This window comes from Bufo gargarizans, chromosome 8 (genome assembly GCF_014858855.1).
Source record: "Bufo gargarizans isolate SCDJY-AF-19 chromosome 8, ASM1485885v1, whole genome shotgun sequence".
Taxonomy (NCBI): domain Eukaryota; kingdom Metazoa; phylum Chordata; class Amphibia; order Anura; family Bufonidae; genus Bufo; species Bufo gargarizans.
The window spans coordinates 38311734-38329438 of NC_058087.1; the positions used below are offsets into that span (position 1 = coordinate 38311734).

The 17705-nt window shown below is 41.4% G+C and overlaps 1 protein-coding gene across 1 annotated transcript in view; it reads right to left on the reverse strand.

Annotated features, from left to right (window-relative positions):
- Window positions 1-6386: 6386 nt before the first annotated feature.
- The window catches only part of GAD1 (glutamate decarboxylase 1), a 59684-nt gene continuing 48365 nt past the window's right edge, over window positions 6387-17705 (reverse strand). The window contains exons 10-16 of the mRNA XM_044304097.1: window positions 16477-16593; window positions 16314-16378; window positions 11861-11939; window positions 11458-11607; window positions 11115-11222; window positions 10634-10723; window positions 6387-7981 (exon numbers count right to left, since the gene is read on the reverse strand). Coding sequence (XP_044160032.1) covers window positions 7808-7981; window positions 10634-10723; window positions 11115-11222; window positions 11458-11607; window positions 11861-11939; window positions 16314-16378; window positions 16477-16593 — 783 coding nt within the window. The 3' untranslated portion in view covers window positions 6387-7807. The remainder of the gene's footprint in view (window positions 7982-10633; window positions 10724-11114; window positions 11223-11457; window positions 11608-11860; window positions 11940-16313; window positions 16379-16476; window positions 16594-17705) is intronic.

Consider the following 17705-nt stretch of genomic DNA (forward strand, 5'->3'; position numbering starts at 1 on the left):
AAACGTGAGTGCTGGAACTTTGTTTTATAACTTATGCTACAGTGGCTCACCTGCCTGTTCCGTGCACGCGGGTGATCCAGGTTGATTGAGTGAGCTGGACTTTTCTCTACGTATCTCTAAAGTACAATCTGCTGCCCTGAAACAATAATTGGTGTGCCTGCACGAACTACCGGATTACCCTAAGAACGAGCATTTTGCTTGTCCATCGGATGATCGGTGGTACATTTAGATGGGCAGATTGTCAGGAACAAGCCTTTGCAGGAACATCCGTTCTCGATAATCTGCCCGACAATCAGGCCATGTAAATACACCTAATGGGGTTACTACTTTCACACCTGCTGTAAATTCCGGCAGGCTGTTCCGGTAGAGAAGACGCTGCATTTCCAACTTTGAGCCCTGGAATTCACCAATGCTTCAGCTATCCAGCAACCAGGACCACTGTTTTGGAGTCATCACAAGAAGACCCCCTTTGGAGGAGGAAGAGGACTTCTCCATGATCTGAAGAAAACTGGAGTCAAGAAGACATCTAAGGGTGAGATTATTAACTTTTATTTCTGTTCCATTAGTGTGAAGTTGGTTGTACCTAGTCCACCCTAGACCAAGTTGTGCATGTTGCACCTTTCCCCGTCGATTTTCAGGTTAAGCCAAACCACCTGAGATGTTTTAAGCAAAGTTCTAAGTCATGTACCCAAAGCGAGACTCTGATACTTCTGGAACTCTTTGTGACCTGTCCATCTGCAATATTTCAAGCACCATATCTATTGCCAAGAACTCTAATGCACTTTAGCAACAATGTGCCCTGGATTTGTGTTTCTATGGACTCTAGCGTTCCCAGAGCTGCAATACCAGGACTTGTTATTTGCATTTTAGCTAAGTAGTAACCTACCATATGGACTGTTACTTAAGCACTTAAGTTTTTGCCACTGTGGTAGTCAGGTAAGGCCTAGTCTTTGTTGATGTTGTGTATAAGCCCTTAAGCCTCTTTCTCTTTACATCTGTAGAATAGGGAAGGGAGGGAGCCACCTAAGACCTGCATCTCTGGGACTATGCACCTTACTGCCACAGATGGATCCGAGCACCAATTCAAGGACGGCTTCACCTTCAATAAGGGTGTGTGCAGTACCCCAGTATAGGGGGCATCCGCGAATAGTTTGTTCTTTACCCCTTCCCGTCCAATGCCGTATATGTACGGCACAGTTGGGGTCTTTAAAGATGGCATCCGCTCACGAGCGCAGCATCATCAAAAATTTATAGAAAGGTCTTAATCCTTTTATAATTCTGATATGCTTGTCAGTAAGGGCCAAAGCAGAACAACACAAAAGGCAGTTTTAAGTTAGACTTTTATTGAAAAATTAAAACTGCATTGCATATCATCTTTAATAGTTAGACATCTCTTATAAGTCACAGGATAGCAAGAGTCCATTGATCACACCACGGCAAATCTCACACTTTCACACATACTGTGCCCTGACAAATCCAAGTATGGCAGTGTGACTATTGCTACAATCCCTGACAATCCTCCTGAGACAACATGGAGTCCTGTCTTGTATCAGTCTGGAAAGAATAAAGTTGTTGTATGGGACAAAATACAGATTTACTAAACCATAAAATTGTGTCCAACATTTTCCTACTATTACTTTTGTTACGGAAAGGTTTAAAGTTGTGTTTCCCAGCTTAAATTTCCTAAATTATTAATTAGGGCCAGAAGAAGAAACTGTGAGAGAAATTAAAGGGGAAGGATGACAAAAAACAAGTCTGCCTTTTAAGAAATGGCACTACACTTGTCCTTGAGCTGTGTCTGGTATGGCAACCTATCCCCATTCATATGAATAGAGCAGAATTGTAATACCAGTCACAGACCTATGGTACTGTTCCTTTAAAAACAAGCATAACCCTTTTAATTTTTTTAAAGAAGTACTCCGACAAAAATGTTATTCTGTGATCTGTTAAAAAGATACATGATTTAAATTGTAGTGAAGATAATTTTCTTACCAGTGACTGTATTTGTGAGTTATCCCCTCCCTTCTGATCCTCAGCCTTGTCATTTGACCAGCACTCTGATTCTCCAAATAACATAGCATCTTATGTGTGGTCAGGAAGTCAGTTTCTCTCTGTATTCCTATGGGAGCCTCAATGTCAGTCTCATAGGAATAAATAGGAAAGTAACTGACTTTCTCTTCTGTGTCATCTGGAGGTCAGAGAATTGGTCACATGACACAGCTGAGGATCAGAGGTGAGGGAATAACTCACAAATACAGTCACTGGTAAGGACATCACCATTACAAATTTTTGTGGGAGTACTTCTTTAATTATTTTCATTGACAACCCCTTTAAATAGATATAATTCTGAATAAAATAGCAGTAAGAGAGAGAGAGAAAGTCGGATACTACCAGGCCCTTATTGCCTCTTCTCTGCAGTAAACTCAGTGCCAGTTTGTCCTTGAGCATATAATCTGAGACATACTGGTTGCCAGGTGATAAACTGCCTGACAACCTTTGTTGTTGCTAGGCAATGCATCCCTGGCAACCAGTCTGTCTGAACAAAGTTATTCAAGCAATAGTATCTATATTAACTTTATTTGCATATTCCAGACTGATTACTCCACGGCACCGAAAATGAGTCCTGCTGTGGTTTCCGTACATTGGCACTTAATCTTATAAGTAATGTATCACGTATGACATCACTGTGTGCTTTAACCTAATAGGATGAGGAAACTCAACATAGTATGACAGTAAGACTTTTGACAGACACTACAGGGTGAACACAAGATTGTCACAACCAGTTAAACTTCAGGAAACATATTAATTTACAGCACACAACATCATTGGAGATGAGCACGTATTTATAAATCTATTCTTTTAGACAGTATGAATTATGGCTGTCGGAATTTGCATTAATATATGTTATGTAGAAAAAACCAAAAAACATAACACTGGCCAGTAACCTATTTTGATGTCTTTAAATATGGATTAAGCTTGTGAGGCATACTGATTCTCCTTGTGGAGACCTAACTAGTCTAGGATGTCTTACAGGCAATGTTCACTGGGACAAAAAGTATGCAAATGAGCTCTCCTCCAGCTCTCTAGTGCCACCTGTTGCCCCTAAGACTCCCTACACCAGCTGGATCTCAACGAGGGGAATGAGTAGTTTCCAATAGCTTGGATCAAAGGCATCTCACCAGGCCACTCCGAACCCTGCTCTGTACTGAGAAAGGGCAAGAACCCCAACGCAGTTGTCTACAGTTGGTGTGTGGTGGTGCTTGGTTTGGCTGAATTCTCTAGTTCTGTTTCAAGGTTACATTCACCTACAGGCTTGCTATCTATAGGTGGCACAAGACAAACCGTTTTCTTCCTTCTAGATAAGAGCTTATCTGCTAACAATTGGGTTAACTAAGGTGACCACGTTATACAGATATAAAAATTAAGGTGGGAAAATCCATTAGAAACGCCATTGATGACTAAGTGGACCTTCCACCAAACCCAAAGCTGGTTAATGGTGCTCTTATAGCTACTGTGATTGAATGTGTTCTGTGTTAGTAATTATGATCTCTACAGGCTCACATTGGTCTACAAAGGACATAGCTAATATGGGGGCTTATGGAAACTGGTGGACATCGCGGCTACCATCTGTCTCTACCAAGGAGCTGCCTATAACATGAAGGCCCTTGTCTCTCAATGGCGTGGTCTACATATTCCCAATTCTAGTGGTTTCATAGTACTTTGAGAGATGATGGACTTTAATCACTTATAGCCATATGTTGGGCATGGCCATAGTAGATACAACCTCAGATATCAGATGAACCTCATGCCGCACAAGACGACATGCCTTAATGGCACAACAAGTAGTTAGGACAGATGATATACCAAAGAAAAAAGACTGCTAACATTATTGCCATGTTTGATTACAGATCTTGTATATAAAACACTATTTCAGTGAATCTGTCAGGTCTCTTGTCTGATGGCTGTATAGGACTGAGGAGGACATCCCGAGTTTGGAGATATATAGCTTTCTATGGTTTAGTTCAACATTGTCATGTAAAAGCTGTTTGAATGTTGCCAGGACTCTAGAGAAAGCGTAGGAGTCCTGCTTCCTCCGCCCACAGACAGTGATTGGCAGCTGTTCCTGTTTTTCTGTAGAGATATCAATCCCTGCAAAGTGGGTGGGCAAAAGCAGGACTCAGAGGCCTTCTCCTGACAGCATTGATACATCTTTTTATATGAAAATACAGAATGAAACCATAGAAAACTAAATATATATATATATATAAGAAAAAAGGCAGCACTCTAAATTAGTGGAAAAAAGTGGATGGTTTATTCACCCATCTATCAGCTGCTAGATGGGTGAATAAACCATCCACTTTTTTTTTTACAAATTTGGAGTGTGGCCTTTTTTCTTCTATATGTACTTGGGACCTTGGTCTCAGGCCCCCATAAGGACTTGCACCCGCGTTTAATGTGTGCTGCTTTTTTCTTTTTCTTATCTATAAAATGATTTCAGCATCCAGCACTCTATCCTTTCCTGCCCTCAGAGAGAGATTTGACTGATCTGCTTTAAATGGCATCTGTCCGCAGATTTGTACCTATGACACTGTCTGACCTGTTACATGTGCGCTGGGCAGCTGAAGACATCTGTGTTGGCCCCATGTTCATATGTGTCCGCATCTGAGAAAAATGATGTTTTAATATATGCAAATGAGCCTCTAGGAGCAACAGGGGCGTTGTCATTACACCTAGAGGCTCTGCCGCACCCTCTCCATTTTCATTGACAGAACCAGGTGTTATGATGTTTTTACTGCCTGGCCCTGTCAAAGTGCAGAGGGAGCAGCAGTTGCAGAGAGAGCTGAGCCTCTAGGAGTAACTGTAACACCCCCGTTGCTCCTAGAGGCTCATTTCCATGTATGAAAAATATTTTTTCTCAGCAATACAGACACATAGGAACATGGGACCGACACAGATGCCTTCAGCTGCCAAGCGCACGTGTAACAGGTCAGCCAGTGTCATAGGTACAAAACTGCTGACAGATGCCCTTTAAACTTAGAGTCACTTTTTTTCATGTAGTCCACTTGCCAGACCATTCATTAAGTTAAGTCATTACTAATCATTCAGCCTGGTTTCATTAGCCATTCTTTTATTTTAGATCTACAGCTTTAAACAAAGAAGGATTGACATTGCCAACGGAGCGTTGACCAACAAGGGGGAAGCTCAGTGGGTTCATAATATCATATCTAAAATGGACATAAATAAACTGTAAACTAAAACTTGTCGTGTTGGTCCAGCATGTTGGAATAAATGCATTTTAGAAATTTAATGCTGATGAATTTAAAGTGCTAGAACTGTCATTTTTATGAGCCTACGACTACATACTAGATTTTTCAAAGGGGGACATGGTTTAACATTACTTATTATACCCCCTTCATGCAAATGAGCATTGATAGAAGCTAAATCTTAGTGCCCCTTGATAAACCTAGACATATAGTTTATACTTCTGAACTACATCTGAGGGCACTATAGTATAGATACAAGTTCCACTATATATTTTTTTGATTTCTTTGGTTCACAAAGACACTAAATTACAATAAACATTATTTAGAACTTAGCTCAATAATATATACTATATTTATATATATATAAATAGAATACAATACAAATGGAGGAAAATACAAGACACCTCTTTAACATGGTAAATCTCTGCATATAAATAAGCCAGTATTTTCATATACCTATGTTTTAACAGTTAAACTGCTGTAAAACTATGACATTTAATCCCAGTTCACAAAGTTTTTTTTAGTTTTTTTTTGACAATAATGTACACAATCTACACAAAATAATCCCTAGAAATACAGCAAGAGTATACCTGTTACAACGACTGTGCTACTATAACCCCCAAGACACTAAGACGGGGACGCACAACTATTTACTGGTTAATGCTTTTCCGACTAGTTATGTTATGGAGAAAAGTCAATCTATGCTGAACGCAGGATTCTGTCCCATAAGCCTAAGGATTTCTTGTCCCGCAAATTGAGATTTTAAACTGTTTACCAACAGTGACATATAAGTATGCATTCTTTATGATGCTCTAGAACTTCTTTTTTTTCTCCAGGTATCACATATGTCTCCACATATTGTCTTTATTGTTTCGAAGACGGAAGAAGGATGACACAAGTGCACCATTTTCATGCTTTATGTTGCCTGAGAGGGATAGACCCGGTAGAAGCATGTGCAGCATGGAGGGTCTAATGCATGGAAGATGGCACTTCCTGTGCCCACTCCATTAAAGCGACTTTCAGGGGCTATAATACTGATGGCTTATCCTCAGAATTAGTCATCAATATGTAATTGGTGGGGGTCCAACTCCCAGCACCCCCCCCCCCCATTCCCCCATCAGCCGTTTGAAAAGGCAGGTGAGCGCTGCCGCCTCCTCACAGCAAACCAAGCACAGCGCTGTCCATTGTATAGTAGCTGTGTTTGGTTTTGCAGCTCAGCCCCATTCAGTTGACCAATGAACATGACGTCAGTGGCCTAGGAAGAGGTTGTGGCGCCCACTGAAGCACCATGACCTCTTCAAACAGCTAATCAGCAGGGGTGCTGGGAGTCGGACCTCCACCTATCTGATATGGATGACTTAACCTGAGAATTTAACTCCTGGAAAACCCCTTTAAGTGGAAATGGAAGTCAAGTGCTCACCAGGCAAGCCTGCACAATGCCGTAAGAGAGGAGGCCTCCAAGAACAGACATTTAGAAATACAGATTCAGGAAAGGTATGGAATAGTAATTACAACATGTGGAGTTACATTGTCATTATTTAGAGGATTATGTTTGAGTATTAAAAGTAACAGGCCACCATAAATGCTAAAACACATTTCACAAAAGCCTCTATGAAGTGTTTGCAAGGGAATTTCTGGTAGTGGCCTATCTCCTAGCAATTGACAACATGTATAGGAGAACATAAGCTTCATCTTGAGACACACCATTCATTTCCTTTCATATGTTTATACCGGTAAGGGTTCTCTCACATGGCCAGTTTGCATTTTGTTGGCAGGATGGTTGTATAGGTGCTGCATGAAAGATTTGCTTGGTGATGGGACCCCTTTACATGGGACAATTAACGGCAACAAGCATTCATATGAACATTCATTCCTGATAATTGGCCCGATCCTCATCCCATGTAATAGGGCCTTAATATACCATGAGATTATGATGAAAATGGTAGGTGTGTTGTAAAAGTAGTTTCCTATACAACCTACCTCGCTGGGTGGATGCAACATTACACTAGTGAGTGAAGGAATCTATACACAAAGTGTTAATGTCTTATTACATATTGGGAAAAATTTATATTTGCCGTACAAGTGAAACAAACCATCCCGAGCTCCTTGGCTTTGAGGAACATTCCATATTTCATGGTTATCAGGTTTAGCCTTTCCCTTCTTAACTCATCGAGAATCCTGTCCTATCAATATTTACTGTCCTAAGCAAAGGCCTACACTACATATGTCAAGGGCCGGCCCTGTACATAAATATTCACACAGACAGACATACAAGTGAATACATATTACAACACTCGGTTATTTTGGATTTTGTACATATCTGACAACCTTAACAAACACATTTATGCCAGTTGTCACTGTACACGGGTTAGATAATATTTTCTCTACATATACACTTCAGCAACCTATGTTTGTTAAGATGCCAGAGAGGAGCTGTACTGAGGGAGGGTTTCTTTTGCTTTCACCAAAAAACAAAAATACTATTCAACTGATTAGGAGAAGATTTCTCCAACATAGAGGGTTCAGTGTATTTGGCACATTTATTACAAATCTTGACCCAATCTCTCAATTTCTTCCACCAAGAAGTCAATATCTGATTTGGTGGCTGCAGGGTTTGAGATGACCATTCGGAAGAAGTTTGCCTTTTCTCCCTGGGGTTGATAGCCCACCATTGTTGTTCCAGATTCCATCATTAGAGCTTTTATCTTTGGAGCCACCTAGAAGAAAACAGACTCAAGTTTAAACATTTGTGACTGGCTGTAGGATCTGCTGGGAAAGGTCTGGTGTTTTTAACGGTGGCCATACACATTAGATAGAAGTTGGTCGATGGCTGAACAAGCAATCATCTGGTGAACATTCATTTTGCTCAAACTGCCCATATATGATCAATGAAAGCGGGCGATGGACCAAAGATTTATCTGGGAACGTTCTTTCAAAGAAAGATTTTCGTTCACAAAAATATTAAACACGGACGACTTCTTTTCAAGCTTTAATGGTCAATCATCTGTTAGCTAAAACGTTTGTTTGTTGTTAAATTTCACCCAACAAACGTTCATTTTGGTTAAAAACATTCATTTTAATTGACTTTAGACTAATGTATATGGTCACCACTAAAGGCCCTTTTACACAAGTCAAGGATAAGAGCAATTATAAGGGATGAGCATTTGTATGAACGCACATTCCCGATAGTTGCCCGATGTACAGTAAATGTGCTACTGATCAACCAATGAACACCCAAATGCCCATTCATCAAGTAATAACGTCTTTTATGCTGCACATCAACCTGGGATGTGCTGCCGGCAATTTAATCAGTACAGGGATGAACAATCGCAGTAACGATGAGATGATAACTGCTGCATGTTAATGCGGCTATCACCTCCACTCACGCTCAGGAAATTATTGCACATTTTTGGTTTGTTCCTGATAATTGCCTGAACATCAGCCAATGTAAAAGGGCCTTATAGGAGTTGTCCACCTTTGAGTGGAGACCGCAGCGTGGAAGAAGACTAAAGGAGCCAGAACCCAGCAGTGGGGAGTATGTAAGTGTGCTTTCCTCCGCATATCCGGTGACGTGGGTGTCTGGTTAAAAAGACTTCCAAAGTTGGACAACCTTTTTAATGCTGTTCCTAGTGCGCATCAAGTTGCCCAGCAGATCAGTACAATAATATATGCACATATTATTGCAGTTTTTATCAAAATAAACTCACTCCTTGCAGGAAATGTTTATTCTGTCAAATGGTCAAATGTCAGGAGTTTGGCTGAACAATTTGACCATTGGATGAAAGGAACATTTCCTGCAAGAATTCAGTGTCAAGAATTTTGCATCTTGTCACACCTTTGTGCAATATGCGAATCATGTTACAAACAACAGCATCTGGATCAGCACCACTATATAATGCATATAACTGAACTTGACATTTGGTTAGCCTATTGTAAGGCTAGCCCTGTAGTAGTTAGTACAGCTGCTTTTGCAGCTTAGAGTTTAAAAGGGTTATCGGGGAAAAAATATTGATGACCTATCCTCAGGATAGGTTACCAGTATTAGATCTGTGGAGGTCCAACACCCACCCAAGACCCCCGCCGATCAGCCGTTAGAAGAGTCCAGCCTCTGCCTAGACCAGTGACGTCACCGTACATCGGTCACATGGTCTAGTTGCAGCTCAGCCCCATTCAAGTCACTGGGACTGACCTGCAATACCAAGTACTGCCATTATACAATGTACGGCGCTGTTTTTGGTGAGCTCCCTAGAGGCCACGACTTCCTGAAACAGCTGATCAGCAGGGGTGCTGGGAATCAGACCCCAGCCGATGTGATAATGATGACCTATCCTGAGGATGTTTTCCAGGATAACCCATTTGAGGGAATAAATTCTCATATTCAAGTGGTTTCTTCCAGGCATTCCAGTTTATCTATACTGTCTTCTTATAAAATAGCGAAATTAGATTATGATCTTCACTGAAGACAGGCAAACATCATAAATACACTGCAGTAGAATATACCGTCTTCATATATATATAAATGTTCATTTTAACTAATACCTTAGATCGTGAGCCCCTTTGGGGACAGTTGGATGCTAATGTCTGTAATGCGCTGCGGAATATAGTAGCGCTATATAAGTGCTTAAGATAAATAGTAAATAAACTAAAGGATGTATAAAAGACTTATTTGGTACAATATATGTTAGTGCGCTAATATCAGGTGGATCTCTGTCCAGTTGACTCGATGTGTCACAGCTCTATATCCTGTGACTGGATACCAAATATTACATTTAATTTATTTTATCCCCCATCTCCCTCTTGATTAGAGTAACAACTTTTTCATTGGTACTTATTAAAAGTTGATTACTGGGCCAGTACAGTATCCCTGGTCCAATGATATGCTCCTAGCCTTGTTACAACCTGCAGCGCATGAGTGAGAATGAAACTCTCACTAGCACCTTTGAACAAGAACAAAGCTGTTTCCAAGAAACAAAGTACAGTACATAAGGATCCAGAAGGCAATTTTTTTTCCAATTGAGACACAAAAGGAACAAGTCCAAAGTTCCCACAATTCACATAAAAATTCCTCTGAGGCTACAAAGATTGGGCAATATAAACATCACAATGTCTGCAAGGCGTAATTTACTCTTTATGCAATGGGTTAGTATAATATGACGCAAAAAGAGTTTTACCGTCAGGAACTTTTGCGTCATATTATACTAACCTGTGATGAGTTACACCTTGTTTTTAGCTCCTGAGGAGTTTTTGTCAGATTTCTTTTCCATAAAAAGAGTCCAGAGTCTTGTCCAGAATTCAACAAATTGCAACATAAAGAAAGTATAATCTTAGTATGATTGATATAATTAAATGACAAACCACAGAAGCCTCACCTTGTGCAGTTTTTCTTGCCTCTCTTGGCTTGGGGGCATACCTCTGAGGCTTGGGGGGATGTACCAGAAGCAGACATTTGTGTGCTCAGGCTAGAAAATAAGGTCTGATTCAGTAATCTAATAGTTGACAGCATAGCTCAATTTCTTATGTTAAAGAAGCTCTGCCACCAGGATCAACCCTATTAGCCTGGTAGGGTTGATCATGCTGTTGGCAGGTGCCAGTGTTGTGCAGAAAATCTTGCATTCATTGTTATGCAAATTAGGATTTGGAGCACCAAGAGGCGGGCTGTAGTGGTCTGAGCACCACTACAGAGACGTCCCTGGTGCTGACTACATAGGCCTCTAGACCTAAAAACACCCCCTCCCCCACGTCTAGAGCTGAGTTTTGTGCGCCTGCACAGATGTGATCAAACATGGCGCTTGCTTGCTGAGCAGCACTGATTTCAGTTTTAATACCCTCTTCTAATCTGTGAAGACTAACCTCTCCTCTGAAGACCATCTCAAAATCTTCCCGATTGCAGATCTTGGAATATAAATATTCGGAGAGCTCCAAACATTTGTTGATCTGTTGTTCGAACCCTACAGTGCCCTGTTTTGGAAGAAAGCATAGTATATTTGACAACTAAGCATATGTATATGTTGACATACCGGTTACTTTTTTCTCCAGGGGAGAGAGACATTGCACAACGTTTATCCTTGGATCTATCTTCACTCGCACTTTTCATTCATTGGGCCACTTTGAGAATTAACCGGTCTACTGATATAAGCAAAAAGTATTGTACTTTTTAAGAATAAAATGTGACTGGCGTCATCAGTATTTCTACCTTTGCTTTCCACATCAACCAGAATTTGAATATATCCACATGGCGGCCACATTGTATTGCTTTGTCTCCGGTATCGTATGATATGTCATATTGCTTGTCTTGCTGGAAGAGGTATCCTGCACACATCTGATTGCATCCCTGAAGTATACCCTGGTGAATACAAAGAAAATACTAACGTATGTATAATAATCCTAAACACCAGTTTCTTTCCCTTCATCTTTGTAGTCCGTGAACCATTCCTTCCGTTTTATTTCTGGGGTAAAGACAACACAAGTCCCCTATCTGTGTAGGGGAGTAAAATATATTACCCCACTAAAACTTTTTGGGACTGAAAGGGCCCTTAAAGGCTCAGTAGTAAGCACTGAAAAGACTACTCATTTCATATTTTTTTTTGTCATTTTACCTTTTCCTTTAGGAGAATTGCAGAACATTGGAGTAAAACACCCATCATCTTGTGGGGATTCCAGGTCACGGAGTCAGCTCTATAAAATAAATATGAAGGCATTTTTTACGTTCTAAATGAAACTAAAAGCTTGTATTGAAAATGGGAAATCAAGTAAGAATTATCTTCAGATGTCATACATGGGAGGAGTCCAGATCACCACTGATTTCCAGAGAGCCCTCCTACATTCAAATGTATCGCCATCTTCAGGAGGGTAATACCTTTGATTTAGAATATTGCAGCTGGGGCGGAAGTATTTTGCACTGCACTGTGGTATTTGGTCCTGCTAGGGTGGTATTTTGTGCTGCATTGGTGGTTTTTTGGTGGTATTTTGTGCTGTAGTACAGTATTGCTGGCCCAGCATACTTCTGTTGTCCCTGCCTATTTATGTTGCCCTACCTCATACAACATGGGGCCATCTCTAGTTTTTTTTTTTTCTAGGGCCACTTTAAACTCCCAGCCCGACCCTGGATGTGTTGAAGCAGGAAAATTGGGGACAGGGGTAAGGATCTGAGTGACTTTACAACTAGATGACTGAGGCAAAGCAACTCCAAAACAGCAGGTCTTGTGGGGTGTTTAGTGGTTAGAACTTACCAAAAACAATCCAAGGAAGGACACCAGTGAAACGACAATAAGGTCCTGGGCACACAAGGCTCACTGATGTGCATAGAGAACAAAGGCTAGTTATAGACCCAGTAAACCCTTTCATGACAACAGTTTTACCTAATGGAAATGGCCTTTTGGGATAATTCTCAACTAAAACAAACAAAAATTGCTCAAGTATGGTTTGAGGAATATGACAAAGAGTTGACTTGGTCTCCAGATTTCCTAGACCTCAGTCCACTCGAGCATCTGTGGGGCAGCACGGTGGCTAACGGGCAGCACGGTGGCTCAGTGGTTAGCACTGGTGCCTTGCAGCGCTGGGGTCCTAGGTTCAAATCCGACCAAGGGCAACATCTGCATGGAGTTTGTATGTTCTCCCTGTGTTTGCGTGGGTTTCCTCCGGGTACTCCGGTTTCCTCCCACACTCCAAAGACATACCGATAGGGACCTTAGATTGTGAGCCCTATTGGGGACAGTTGGATGATAATGTCTGTAAAGCGCTGCGGAATTAGTAGCGCTATATAAGTGTGTATAATAATAATAATAATGTGCTAGAAGAGCAAGTCTGACCCATGGAGGCCTCACCTCACAACTTACAGGACTTAAAGAGAACTTGTCAGTATTTATATAGAGCAGGAGGAGCTGAGCAGATTGATATAGTTTTGTGGGAAATGATTAAGTAAAATGTGTAATTTATACATTGAAATCTAAGCTCTTTCTGAGCTCAGTTGGGGCTGTCTTATCAATCACTTGCAGCTACCTCTGTATACACACTTGCACAGAGAATGCTATCGATCTCTGATAAAAAATGGCCCCATGTACAACACAGCTCAAAAAGAGCAGGGATTTGAATAAATAAATTACAAGGTTTGCTGAATCTTTTCTGGCAAAACTATAATAAAAAATTAAAAGGTCTAAAGGGAACTTTAATTTCCTTTTAATGGGTCTTCCAGAACATTATCAATTATGGACAGTGGTTGTGGAACATTTGTGGCAACCAACAATTTGGCTTTGGGCTAAACCTAAGGACGTCTCCCTGGTTTTCATCCTTTAACCACTATACAGGGATCTGGTCTTTGCTACACCAGGGCCTCTACCTCTTGAAATAGTCTTGGTATGGTTGGATGCTGATGTTGGGGGCACTGAGGGTTGAGACAAACTCACAGTCAGTAACAGGTTGAGGTTAGGGCAGGCAATCTACATGCAAATCCGTGAAACAATTACAAAGGTCATGTCAGGTGGCAGAGAGTCAGAGACAGGAAATCAGGCAGAAGTCGGCACACAGGCAGACCTTGATTATAGCACACCTTTTGCAGGATCTAGCAATCCAGTAAACCTATTGCTCAGGCAGTGAATGAGACAAACAGCATGGTATATATAGCAGAAGCTGATTAACACATTAGAAACAGCCTGGTAGCTGCACACAGAACTAAAGGAGGGTTTAACCCTTACAGTACTGCAGAATGAGTTGAGGTTCAAATCAGAATACATTTTTTCGAATAGACACACAGGACACAGGTGCCCTCTGAGGGGGTGCAGAGGAGGGGCAGTGGGTCCAGACACAGGGTGAGTGGAGCGGCGTCTGTTACCGCCTGTAGTAGCGGGGAAGCAACGGGCATGGGCCACCATCGTAGCATCCATCTATTATGGCAAAGAGAGTTGCATTAAGTAGTCTATGCTCATGCATATTGCATCTTACAACTAGGAAAAGGTGTCATTTAGCCCTGTATCTTCTACAATGTGATCTGCTTGCTGGATCAATGGGTTAACACACTTAATCCCCCTAAACATTACTATTCTATGTAGGCAAAACATTTGGGTTATAGGAAATGTAAGTAACCCAAAGCCACAATTTTAGCTATAACCTTCACATATACCATTGCACTAAGCTTTCCTACGTCTTCAATTACTTTTTTTCTATGGCCTGAGGCTTCCATAACTGAAAATTGAGCATTGTAAATAGGCGCACCATGTGCATCCCTTATGTAACACGCAGCAGCACGTCCCTTGCCGACAGCGCTTCTGCCCTCATAGAAAGGAGCCCTTGATGTTTATAGCAATAGATTGTGTCTCATTTCTAATCTCAGCAACCTTATTCTTACTGACATTTTTTGTCAAGTTTCAGTGGGGCAAATAAAGAGGTCATGTCGCAGTTGATTTTCCCCAGGCAATGGAAAAAAAAAAACAAGGCAGTAATTTTGGCATGTCAGCTGCTGTCTGATCAATACATGCTGATGAGAACGGTGATACCAGCCGTGTCACTTTGTATCTCATGATGACAGAGATGCAGTACTGCAATGTCTGCACGGTGTGCTTGTTAGATCTACAGAGGATGCACAACTTGACTTTTTCTCACTTCCAATGCCATTTAAAAGGTCATCTATGATGGGCGCCACCGCTCCATTCATTTCTATGGCAGTGCCGGAAATAGCCGAGCGCTGTACTCATTTATGTCCAGCGATGCCATCTATCTCCGGCGTGCTTTTCCGACCAGCCGCTCCGTCCACAGGATACAGGGCCCCTGTTCTCCAGATCAGTGGGGGTTCCACCGGTAGGACACCCACCAATTATTATTATCATCATTATGATTTATTATTAAAGCACCATTCATTCCATAGCGCTGTACATATGAAAAGGGGTGCACATACATAAGTCTGATAGTTATCCCCTATCCTGTAGACAGGGGATAACGTATTATAACTAGGATACCCCTTTAAATAAAGGCCTTTTCATAACTGGCAAATAACGCTGTTTGGGTATGGCGAGGGCATATCTTCATTTGCATTTATTAAAACTAAATTTTTCTCCTAAGTGAGGGCACAGATAAGGGCTTGTGCACACGACCGTATGTATTTTTCGGCCTGCAAAACACGGATCCACAAAAAATACGGATGATATCCGTGTGCATTCCATATTTTGCGAAACGGAACTGCTGGCCCCTAATAGAACAGTCCTATCCTTGTCCGTAATGTGGTCAATAATAGGACATGTTCTATTTTTTTGCAGAACGGACATATGGACATACGGAAACAGAATGCCTACGGAGTAACTTTAGTTTTTTTTGGGGACCCATTGAAATGAATAGTTCTGCATACGGTCTGCCCAAAAAATACGGAATAGACACGGAAAGAAAATTCGTTTGTGTGCATGAGCCCTAAGCATGGGACCAACACAGATAGCTTCTGCTGACCAGTGCGCATGTTTTAGGTCAGCCTGTTTTACCACCATAAATCTGACGACAGAAGCCCTTTCATGTATCTGTTGGGACCAGGGTTGCCGACCATCCATAAATTTCTGCACAGTCCGTAAAAATAGGTGTTTTTTTTACCTGTGTCCGAGAATAAAATAGATATGTCTGTGATTTTTTGAGGCTGATGGTTCTTGACTAGATTATTTTGGTGGTAATTATCATCATTTTACAGCTCACAGTACATGATGGTGATGAGTTCCCATCAGGATTCTGACCTATAGACATGTATCACTTAATCTTTACCATTCATTATGGTTTTCTAATTTGTCCATAAAAAATGTTGGAAGCCCATGATTTTGAGATAAGTTGTCATGAAAAACTTGCTGTAAAAAGGAAATCTGAAAAAGCATAAAACTACCATAAAAACTCCACATAGAATCCACTATACATCTAAGCCATGACGCGTCACCATGGATCCTCACAGCACGATTCACTGATGGTTGTAGAGCCGCCATGACTGGTGCTGTAGAACCACTACTACTGCAAAAAACGTATCCCCCAATCTCTTCCTATAAATGGCGTACAGTAGTAACATCATCCTGTTATTTCCGATTTACTTGCCTTTCTATCCCGTTCATCTTATGACGATGCTTCCTGGACATGAGAAGTCCACCTCCCCACGCAGCCTGGGCCAAGAAAAATAGAGTCAGTCGCATGATACGGACTCAGTAAGACTGGGTTACTATCTTTACCATGGGTGTTATACAAGGTGACCACTACTTACATCCACATGAAGCCAAATGTTGTACTTTTCACATATATCTGCCATTTCGTCAATGGGATCAAACGCTCCGTAAACTGTGGTCCCAGCAGTAGCATTCACGTACAGTGGAAAGTGGCCCTGCAAGGTATACGAGAATGTTGTGGGTATTTGCAGCACATTTATGGACTCCAGGTAGACGTGACAGTAAATGCCCATGTACTGCTTTTAAAATCTAACACAAAACCTATGAAACCACCACACCATAAGAGCTAGCTCAGTATAGGGTTAAAGGGATTCTCAAGTCCAATGAGACGTAAATGGTACGGAAATTGTGCCTGGTATTGCAGCTTGGTTTCATATAAAGGGGTTTTCCAACATTTTTTTAACTGATGCCCTATCCTCTATATAGGTCATCAGTGTCTGATCGGTGGGGGTCACTCGGGACTCCGGCCGATCAGCTGTTTTAGAAGGCTGAGGCTTTCACAGGATTGCCACGGCCTTCTCGTAGCTTAGCCTAGGCCAGTGACGTCACATTCATCGGTCACATGGCCAAGGCACAGCTCAGTCTCATTGAAATGAATGGGGCTGATCTGTGATACCAAGCAGAGCAGCTATATAATGTACGGCCAGTGGCGTAACTAGAGTGCTATGGGCCCCAGTGCAAACATTGAATTGCCTCCCCCCCTCCCCCCACAAACTCCCGCCTACTATAAGTTTGAATGCGTTGTAGTAGAATATCAATTAGAAGAGGTAGGTGTTTAATTTTTGTTATTAATTTTTATTATTTTGCCCCCTCTGTATTTATATCCATTTTGCCCCCTCTGTATGTATATTCCATTTTGCCCCCTCTTGATATATATATTCCATTTTGCCCCCTCTTGATATATATATTCCATTTTGCCCCCTCTTGATATATATATTCCATTTTGCCCCCTCTGTATATATATCCATTTTGCCCCCTCTGTATATATATCCATTTTGCCCCCTCTGTATATATATCCATTTTGCCCCCTCTGTATATATATCCATTTTGCCCCCTCTGTATATATATTCCAATTTCTGCCCCCTCTCTATATATATTCCAATTTCTGCCCCCTCTATATATTAATTCCAATTTCTGCCCCCTCTGTATATATTTCATTTTTTTGCTCAGTATATTTCATGATTTTCACCCCAGGGCCGGGCCCCCCAGTATGAAGGATTTGCTGCCTTGCTGTGCCCGTGTCCCGTCCTCATATGGCCGGCGAGGC